A 10,913-nucleotide genomic window follows, 5' to 3' on the forward strand; every position below is an offset into this window, starting at 1 on the left:
CATGGATAAAGGCCTAATTAAAAGAAGACCTTTTTGATAGAGATTTAGACAAGCGTCCCCCAGCACCCCCCCCCCAAAAAAATTCAGCTCACTGTTGTTGCAGCCTATTCCCCAAATCAGTTATACTTACAAAAAGGAAATTACACCTATTTCTTTTCAATGCTGGCATATGGATCCTATTTAGTTATAAAAGGTAGAAATAATTTTAGAAACTAAAAGTGGAATTAAATAAAGCCAGAACAAAGAAATTACTTTCATCGCCATTGCTTCGGGATACAGTGTCATCTGCTTCAGCGTTCTCGAGGAGGTATGCAAGAAGATCAGAGACCGAAGAAAAAAACTCGGAGGAACAGTTGTCTGAACTTTAATTAAATATTTGAATCAAGAAAAATGGGAACAGATGAAACCTTAGTAAGAGAGAAATGGTGCATGCACAAAGGGGATAGATTAATAAAATGACTCCTGATCTATTATTGGTAATAAACACATTTGCTTTGTTTTGTTTTTCTACAAACATGTCAAGGTTTCCTGCAACTCCCATAATTATTCAAACGCACAAGTGTTCCCACTATCCTGGCTTACAAATGTCCAGGAGGCCAACAAAGCAAGCTGTTTTGGTTCCTGAATTACACAGTTAATTGAGGCTGTTCGGCCCCAGATTTGATGTAGTGAACAGTCAGAATTGCTGATAGCTGAGTATCTTATTACTTTACTCTCATTTTTATTTTCTAAAGTGATTTCACACAATTTTGCATTTCAAATATTTCTAAATAAATTTAGTAAACCAGAGATGAAAATGGCAAGCCTCAAATCATATGTTTTAGAACAGATTCCCATTTGAACTGTTCATTTTATATAACCGAGTTTATTACACCTTCTTTAACAGATATGATATTAATGGTAAGTGTCATGGTAATACATAAAAAACACTGTTACTGTCTAATGTGTGACTTGTCTAAACCCTAAAAAGAGCACAGGTGACTTTGCAGAGCCAAATCATATTATTGATCCATCTTGACTGTGGTTCATTTGCAAGATAAAGTCCCACCTGGGAGTCTTCTCATAAATTGGGTCAAGACAAGAAGAACTCTAGGTAGCCAGAAGTGTCTCTGTGTCTCTTTTCAAATAATTGATGGCCACTTCTTCTGGTGTGTGGAAGAAGTAAAATGTCCTTGTCAAATGGGTATTGCTCTAGTACCACATGCCCAATAAGTTCTAGCATCTAGGAGAGCATGCAATAGAGGTTAATATTAGCTATGCAGTCATGGTATTATTAGTGTTTAATTATATCATGTGCATTGAGATATTTTAAATGTTAAAGAGAAAACAGAAGGACTTATTCTCCTTAGCAACCATTAGAGTACAGAATGTTCACAGCTGCAATCACACTCATAAGGCAGGTAAATTGATGACAAAATGAGGGTAGCAACTAATGTGCATGCTATAGAAAACCTGAAAGTGGTACCTAAAATAGATAGCCCCCTTATGTTTTCCAAAATTCCATAGCTGGCTCAGACCATCAATCAGCACAATGGAAATCTGTCACTTTAACACTCAATGCCGATTTTCAGTCTTAGAAGTGCAAAGGGGAGGGATGTAAAATAATAAATCTGGGGTTTTTCCCCCTCACTGGCTAAGATGCTATCTCATTCGGGAGTGATTTTACGTTATAAAAGCTCTTTTTAAAATAAAGGGCTTAAGGTCTTAATGGCAACTCATACTGGTGTGCACATCTGTGGCTTCATTCTTCAGGTTAATATACAAAGGCTAAATTATAGCAGAAGCATCATCGAAGGTAGGTTACTTGCTAAAATGCTTCATAAATATTATTTCCTTCAATATTATTTCCTTTGGCTCATGCACACTCAACGCGCTTCATATATATTATAAGATGATGAAGGTGGGAATGGTAATTATGTTATCAAAGCTGTTTTTCCAAAATAGTGTTGAAAGAAATTAACCGGTTCTTTCAAAACGTCAGTGTGCAAGTTCCTGAAGTTTCCCGGTGTTCTGACTTGAGGATTTCTCCAAAACACGCAAACAAAGGGTAAAAATCAGGTGGCCGTCGAAAATGACTTCGCGGACCCCATGTATACGGAAACCTCGGTTCAGGTATCCCACTGGGGTCGAAGGCGAAATCTTCGCACCGATATATTATTGAGCTTAACCCGCAGGAGTCTTCGTTCAGGCAGGGGATGCTTTCCAAGATCGGGAGGCGGTGGTGCCCAAGGGCAATGGAAGCTGGGAATCTCCGCTTCCCGCCCGCCCTGCCCGGGTCACCAGTGCTGGCCTGCGGCGCGAGTGCCCAGCTGCGCCTGGGACACCGCAGGCATAGCCGTGGCGGCGGCGGCAGCGGCCGCCGCGTCGCCGACGCCAGGCAGGACGGAGCGCACGGAGCGGCGGAACTCCTCGTTCCTCCACGTGTAGAGCAGCGGGTTGAGCGCGGACAGAGCGCAGCACAAGAGCCAGCTGGCCGCCTGCACACCCCAGGGCACGGGCAGCGAGAAGCCGCTAGCCAGGCTCACCCACACCAGCGGCTGCGTGGCCAGCAAGAAGACGCAGCAGAGCAGCAGCACCGACAGGCCGCTGAGACGCCGCTGCGCCCGCCGCGGGTGCAGCGCTGGGGGCAGGGGCTGGGCCTGAGCCGGGTGCGCGGCACCACCCGGGCCTGGCGCGTGAGGCGCGCCCGGGAAGGCGGCGGCGGCGGCACAGCCGGGCAGCTGGTGCAGCAGGTGGAAGTTGAGGACGCTGACCCGCTTGACGCTGACGCGCACGCGGCGCACGATGCCCAGGTAGCAGTGCAGCAGCAGCGCCGTCTGCGCCAGCAGCGCCGCGGCGGCCAGCAGCGCCGGGTAGTGGACGCGCGGGGGCGCGGCGCCGGGACGCGGCGCCCAGGGCGGGAGCAGTAGCACGAGGCCCAGGGCGAGTGCCCAGGACAGCGCCAGCATGCCCGCCGTGTGGCGCCGCTGGTACAGCGCCTGGTAGGTGGCGGGCGCCCGGGTGATGAGCAGGTAGCGGTTCAGGGCCACCAGGCAGTGGGACAAGAGGGACACGGTGAGCCCGAGACCCAGCAGCCCGCCCCGCAGCAGGCGGTAGCTGCCCCCGGCGCCGTCCCAGTCCCCGGGGGGCTCCGCGGAGCCCGCGGGCAGGAGCCCGAGCACCGCCTCCTGCGGCATCCAGAGGGCGCAGACGCTGAGGTCGGCGGCGCAGCCGTTCACGATGAAGGCGTTGCTGGTAGTCTGCAGCTTTCGGAAGGACGACACGAGATAGATGACCATGCCGTTGGCCAGCGTGCCCCCGATGGCCAGGCCTGAGTACAGGAGGGACACGGGGATGCGCCGGCCCGCCCACGACTCCTCTTCCTCGCAGAGCAGCAACAGCGATCCCCCGGTGGCGGAGGAAGTGGACGTGGAAGAGTTGGTCATTCTGGCCAACTCTTCACACCTCTCTGGCTAGCGTCGGCTTCTCGCAGCGCGGCCCATCCTGACACCCGCCTGCAGAGAGGGCAGAGACATCCCTTCAGCCCTCTGCCACCGACACAAAAGGCTGAAGCAGAAGAATGGGCTGGGGGAGGGGGAGAGAGGGAGCTCTAGGAGAACGGGGGTGGCAAACGACAGGTGCCTGCCTGGGCAATGTCTCTAGTGCCAGGCGAAGGGCCTCTTTACATTCAGCAAGCACCAGGGAAGCCCTAGGACAGAGCAATACAGAGAACAGTTTCCTCTTCTCCCCCTAAACACACACATAGACACACACACACGGGCATGGCAGGTGGAGCCCCCAGTTTCCGGGAGAAAGCAGAGATATCCCACCTGGGGAAAATACAGGGGAAAGGGGTTGGGGGGTATCTTACTTTTGGGCTGGTCCTTAGCTGGCAGTAGCAGAGGGAGGGATGCCAGAAAATACCTCCTCAGCAGCAGCATCTGTGGTCCCGAAATCAATAGGAGAAACTCATCTGGGATCAGTGCCAGGAGCCAAGTGCCTCCTTCTCCAATGCAGCATCCACACACATGGCCCTAGGCAGAAACCAGCAGCTGCAGGGAGACTTCTCAGCTGGCAGCAGGGCTGGAGAAAGTGAAGGGGCAGGCTGCAAGCCCAGGCAGGTGGGCAGGTAGTCAGGAGGCAGCAGCAAGGATGCTTGGCTGCAAAAGCAGAAGCTCAGCTCAAGAGGAGAGCAAGCACCCCGTGCTCAGAAGCAAGAGTGGTGGCTGATGAGGGGAACCCACTCGAATCGCTCTCCTGCTCAGTTATACATCACGCAGGGAAAAGGCAGCCTTTCCACACTTGCATGAATTATTCAATAGCTTCTAACTTGTGAAAGGGAAGAAAAATATCTTGCTCAGAAAGTCCTGTCATTAAACAAGTTTCTCTGTTTTTTCTCAGTCTCTCAATCGCCTTATTTTTCACTTTGCTTCATTTTTCTTTTCTTCTTTTTTTCCCTTCCATCAATGCTAGAATAAAATTTAATATACCCCCAATGTATTTCATCCCAGTCTGATGCATCCTGGGGGTGAGTTTTTCTGAGAGATAAATATACTCCTAATACCTACGACTGATCTCTTCCATCCCACATTTTCAGGGAGAACTTATATTCTAATTGAAATTCACTTTCTCTTTGGTAAGGTGGGACAGGGGTCATTATCCACACAAAATCCCCAAGTCTTAATTTCAATCATAATTTCAGTTTTTTTCTCATCACCAAACTCCTTTCTAGAGTGTGGCTTCTGTTTCAGTAATGAAATAGAGGGTAAAAGTGAAATGGTCAGAAGTTTAAATACAAGTGGGTATCTGGGGGAAAGCAAGGGCCCTGAATGAGCCACAGTTTAAGGGGCAAAGTTGTCTCTTTACTGCAGAACTTTTAATCTTGTGGTCTGTCTTAGATAGAGATTTGCAGTCTGATGTTGGAATCTTCCACATGGGAAATTTTTCATAAAAGTCATCACCTCCCACAAATCATTTTTCACTGGGAAAATCATTTATTTGAAAATTTAACTCAATATAGAATATGGTAATATGGCATAATAGACAAAAATGCTAGGTGGGGTTTCAGGACACCTGGGTTCTAAGCTGGGTGTCCACCAAATAAATGGCCTTGTGATGGATTGTTTTCATTCTTGTCAAATAAGAAGTTTCACTCAGTGACTTCCAAGGCCCTTTCTGTTCGAACTTTCTATGAATCCTCATGCATAAATTTGACATTTCTCCACCCTAGTCTGACACCTGAAATATACCTACCCTGTCTAACATGTAATGTAGTCAGTCTCAGGTCACATGGCAGCAGGTTTTTTCCAGCCTGTCCCTAAGGGTGCCTATTCAGGATGAAGCACAAAGTGCACCTCCTCTGCTCTCTGCTTCCCTCTCTCTCTTTCAAAAACAGTCTTAGTTAATGACAACTCTAAGGAGGTAGGGCTAAGCAGGACTTGATGGATTTGGTCCATTTAAGTGGTATCTAATAGTTGAGTTGGGGGATTTTTTGCCAGTGTCTTTTATCTGTTGTTATTTGTCTTAAGGCTTTGAGTACATCAAGCACAGCAAGCCTGCAAGAGATCCCTCTTAGCATTTATAGTTAAAGCTTGTTGAAATAAAAATTTCCTCTCACATGGTGGGGGAGGATTCAAGTTCCAGGTCCTTGGTCCCAGCTGCTGCCTTACGTGGAACGAGCGAAGCCCCTGCTGGGGGACTCCGATGCCTTGCAGTCACACACTTCTGCCAAGACCCTCCCTTCTTTAGCCCTGGCCTGGAAAGGGACAAATTTTTGTTTGTTTGGGGGTTTGTTTTTGTTGTAAGCTACTGCATTTACATAATATAGGGTGGGAATTTTTTCTATCTTATTCCCAGCATCAAAACAGTACTCAATTATAATTAATATACTTGTTAGTGAATCAACGAATGGATGTGTGCATAAATGGTTTCATTTCTTTCCATGGTGAGACAGTAGTTTTCATTAGCATCTCTTTCCTCCTACCCCCGCAGGAACTTGCTCTGTGAACTGTGCCCTCTGATGCTGGTCCAATCTCTCTACTCTCCACTGCTTGCTTTCCATTGGCCTTACAAAAATGCTGATTTCACTGCAATCCGATAAAGTTTCCCTGCACTTCACCTCCTTCTCAAGGTGCCTACACAGCTCACTCCCTTTCCTGGCAAAAGTGCTCGCTTTCTGTTTCTACTTCCTTTGTTCGCATTGAATGCCCACACCACACTGCTTTTGGCTGTCACCACTGAGACACTTTCCAACCGACCGAAGGTCTGCCCATATATAAAACTGCCTACTGGACATCTCCACATGGCTATTCTATGGGTATCGCAAACCCCAGATGTCCAAAACTGATCCCTCCCTCTTCTTTCCAAATCAGTTCCTCCTTCTCCTGTGTTCTCAGTGACCAGTATCACCAGTATCCTGGTGCCTAAGTCAGAATCCTAGCTATCACCCTTGAGTCCTTATTTTCTCTCTTACTCCTGATATCCATCAATCACCAAGTGTCATCATTCCACCATATTAATTTTTTTTTAATCTTTTCACTGATCTCTATTCACTTTGCCACTACCTGGCATCAGACAACCATCATCTCTTCTTTAAATTATCCCAACAAGCTCCTAACTCTATGTGCAATCTTACCTTCCTCCAGACAATATGATCTTTCTAAAACCAAAAGACATCACTTGACATATTAAATATATTTATTTTTATCTGTTTCCTACCCTCCACTCTAATATACATTCCTTGGAAAAAGGAGGTTTACTTTGTTCACTACTATTATTGGCAGCTCCCAGAACAGTACCAGGCACATAGTAGACCCTTAATCAATATTTGTAGGAAAACTAGTAAGCAAATGTCACATTCCGCTTAAAACCTTTCACTAGGTCACCTGTTGCCCTCAGGAGAATCATAAATATCATCATTGCTAATGATGTACACATACCATATTTACCAAGCATTGTTTTGAGTATTTTTCATGTCTTGTTTTATTTAGTCCTTGTGCCAGACCTACAGGGTAGCCGGGCTAGGGCCTAAATTTGCAGGCCAGGGCAGGAGTACAGATAGAATTCCATAGGCCACATGTCTAAATATTTTAAAATCATAAATCACGCTATCAAACTGTTAAATAAAACATGTTCTATTCTCCTATCTTGACAAATATGCTAGAAAGCCAGGCTCAAATTTAGAATTCTCAGATTTATAAATTGTTTCATGCCACTGGAATGTGACAACTCAGAGCCTTTGCCTCTGGCCCACAGTTCACCCCAGTTTTTCCCACTCTCTGTTCAACCATCACATGCCACAGGGGCCTTATTTTAACATAGGACATGCCAGCCTGCCCATCCAAGTTTCATTCACATCCTTGTCACACAGCCACTCCTTGGCAACACCTCAGACCTAGGGTGGTACCTGGAAGGCATAGTCGGTCATCAGAGGGCAAAGCCAGAGAGGAGGTCCACATAGGTCATGGAAGTGTGTTCATGGCCACCAGGCATGGCCTGGTGCTTGCTGCTCCACATGGCTGCTCCTTGCTGCAAGAGAAGCTGGGACCGCTCTAACTCACATGCCCTACTAAAACTCGGGAGGGGCAGGAGAACGGAGAGAATGGACGTTGGGCAGTGGAGGGGGGCCAGTTCTCAGGTTTATGCAGGTTTAAACCTGCAAGTTTAAAACAAGACATTATGATTAAGGCCCTATAAACACAGTGCCTAGAGCATACCAGCTTTTTATTTTTCTCATTTTTATTTTATTTTATTTTTTATTGAAGTACAGTTGATTTACAATGTTGTATTAATTTCAGCTGTACAGCAAAGTTTATTTGGCTATACATACATTCTTTTTTGTGCTCTTTTCCATTATGGTTTATCTCAGGATATTGAATACTGCTGCCTGTGCTATAGAGTAGGACCTTGTTGTTTATCTGTTCTATATGTAGTAATTTGCATCTGCTGACCCCAACCTCCCGTTCCATCCCTCCCCCACGCCCCCTGGCAACCACAAGTCTGTTCTCTATGTCTGTGAGTCTGTTTCTATTTCATAGTTAGGTTCATTTGTGTCGTATTTTAGATTCCACATATTGGTGATACCGTATGGTATTTGTCTTTCTCTTTCTGACTTACTTCACTTAGTATGATAATCTCTAGGTCCATCCATGTTGCTGTATATGGCATTATTTCATTCTTCTTTATGGCTGAGTAGTATTCCATTGTGTATATGTACCACATCTTCTTTATCCATTCATCTGTCAATGGACATTTAGGTTGTTTCTGTGTCTTGGCTATTGTGAATAGTGCTGCTATGAACATAGGGGTGCATGTATCTTTTTGAATTATAGTTTCATACCAGCTTTTTAATACCCTTTGAAAAGGTTTGGTATCTGAAAGAAAGAATTACTGGCTCTGAAAAACAAAAAGAAAACTTTGAAATAGAAAGGGACATGCTATTAAATAGTCAACTGAAATTCAACTCATTGTTATTCATAAATTAGTTTAAGGTGGAATCAGGATATATTTTCAAGTTTGATATGACTTGTGATGGGGCCTCCAAAAGTGTTGAGGTCTGCAGAAGTCTTAAAACGGTCCCACATAAATCCCCACGTGACCTCTTACATCCTCACCTCTCCACCACATCCTCACTCCTCACCTGTGCTCCCGCCATGCTGTGGGCGTACCCTTCCTGAGTGTGGCCCAGCCTCTCCTCTCCTTCCCATCCGGCATCTCTATTTGTTCAACGCATGCTTTTCCCATGGCTGTCTCTCCACAATCTGCCCCACTCTTGCCCAGCTAAGTCCTACTCAGCTTCCAGGTATGAGCTCAGGCTTCACCTCGTGCAAGGAGTCCTTCTTGATCTCCATGGGCGAGTGTCCAGCCTGGGTGCCCCCAAAGCACCCGAGTATATCCCAGCCACAGCCAGGCTTCCCGGCTATGTTTATTCCCTCTCCAAACCGTAAACTAGTCCAGGGCCAGGCTCTGTATTTGATCAGAGTGCCTGATGCATTGGAAATACTTAAACATTTGTTGACTGAATAGGTCCCTTGGGAACCTTTGATATGTGGGATCAAAATTTCTATCTCAATTTGCTTCTCAAGCGATACAACCAGCCTCAGTCATGCTGCAAAGCATTGTGATTTTTCTCAAACACTTTAAAAGCTTCATGTAACCATATCTTCATGCTTTATGCCACCAGATTTTCTTTAAATAGAACTTTTGTTCTTAACAACCCCTCCTCATATAACCCACCCATGACAGGATCCAGTGTGGACTTTTCTAGTACTCAATTTCGTAATCCACCAAAACAAGATCTAGCAACTGTCTCAAGTGCTTTGCGAAATCAAGGGGTAAGTGGCAGCACTGACAAAGTGCTCATTTCCTGTGCCTTTCCTGTCTGCTGTCAGCCAAGCCACAGAGCAGCCTCACTAAGCACAACACTGAGGCAGTCTAAAATCCTAGTTCAAATCCCAGCTGTACTTCCTCAGACCTCGGTCTCTCAGAAGTAACACAACTGGGAATCGTGTGGTATGGGCCAGTTTGGACTGTAGAAGAGATTTTTTAAAGAGCAACAGCTTTTGATGTTTCACAGCCAAACTTAGGAATAATTCAACTGCATGTGAGCATTCTACCGTTATCACAAAGCTCAATGGTCGAGTTTTTAGAAGTTAAGAATTTAGAGAATTATGAAGCTGAAAATGACCTATAGTTTGTACTATCCTGAAGCCCTTTACCTGGGGTACGTGAGACCTCGTCATGATGGTCCTCAACTTTTCTCCTGCCCTCAGAGAGATTCTCTATTTCCTCCTCAGTGACGTCAGCTCACTATAGTAAAGTGATCAGGGGGGTGTACCGTGCAGCATGGTTCTCAGCTGGGGGCTGGTTTGCCCCCCAGGATACATTTGGCAATGTCTAGAGACATTTTTGGTTGTCACAACTTGGGTGGGGCAATGTTATTGGCATCTAATGGGTAGAGCCAGGGATGCTGCTAAACATCTCCCAAGGCACAGGACAGACCCCCGCGACAAAGAATTATCCAGCCAGAGAGGTTAAGAGCTCAGGGTCAAATCCAAAGCCTGTTTGTTATTAGCATGTGACCTCAGGCAAGAGGTTGCACCTTTACAAACCTCAGTTTCCTCATTTGTAAATTGAAGATCATGTCAACTACCTCTGAGGAGTCACATAATGATTAAATTTATGCAAACAGCTTCCTGAAGTGGTCATCTTATAAGTGTGCCACACCTATTGGTGACAAAGGTGATTCCCTGCATGGGGCGGGGAGTGGAGGATGCCCCTTAAGGGAACAAATCTGAATGGGAGGGGGTATGAAACATAGTTTAGATGAGCCAGTTCCCTAGCTCTGAGCGTCACTGCCATAGGAAGTCCCTGTAAGCTTGTTAAGGGAACTGTCACCCTCCCTAAATTTGTGTGCAAAAATGTATGTGTATATTTGTGCATTTTTCTGGAGAAAAGATAAAAGAATTTTATTAGCTGCTCAAAGGAGACTGTAATCTCAAAATGATTAAGGACCATTGATGTCATCCAGTCTCCTCACTTTACAAAAAAGAAAATTTAAACCCAAAGAGAGTGAATGACTTACTTACACACATAGTGATGGATCTGTGCCTCGAACCAAGTTGTCCCATGACACTAAGACAGGTGGCTCCACTGAGGTGGGCTAAGAGATAAATTGTGTTTACCTCATAACAAAATAACTTCATAGCAAAACAACATAATAAACACAATTCCTCCTTCTAGTCCTATCAACTTATAAATCTCTCTGTTTGTCTTTTCAGTTAATTGAACTGTGATCTTCAAATCTCCTGTAGCAAAACCACCCGGGTCTGGGTCAGAGTTGCCGTCTGGGCCTGGAAATCTGCATTTTTTTTTTTTTTTTTTTTTTTCCAGTACGCGGGCCTCTCACTTTTGTGGCCTCTCCCGTTGCGGAGCAC

The 10,913-nt window shown here is 45.8% G+C and overlaps 1 protein-coding gene across 1 annotated transcript; it reads right to left on the bottom strand.

The window, feature by feature from the left end:
• Positions 1–2,276: 2,276 nt before the first annotated feature.
• Positions 2,277–4,249, bottom strand: GPR88 (G protein-coupled receptor 88). The gene is made up of 2 exons (XM_007120968.3): positions 3,851–4,249; positions 2,277–3,494 (listed from the first exon to the last, which is right to left on the bottom strand). Exon 2 carries the CDS (start codon positions 3,423–3,425, stop codon positions 2,277–2,279), a length of 1,149 nt encoding a protein of 382 aa, XP_007121030.1. The 5' UTR covers positions 3,426–3,494; positions 3,851–4,249.
• Between the last annotated feature and the right edge of the window lie 6,664 nt (positions 4,250–10,913).

The sequence above is a fragment of the Physeter macrocephalus genome, chromosome 4 (assembly GCF_002837175.3).
Source record: "Physeter macrocephalus isolate SW-GA chromosome 4, ASM283717v5, whole genome shotgun sequence".
NCBI lineage: Eukaryota > Metazoa > Chordata > Mammalia > Artiodactyla > Physeteridae > Physeter > Physeter macrocephalus.

Excerpts from the sequence above, each read along its gene's own strand:
- GPR88 (XM_007120968.3), bottom strand. The coding sequence starts at position 3,425 with ATGACCAACTCTTCCACGTCCACTTCCTCCGCCACCGGGGGATCGCTG.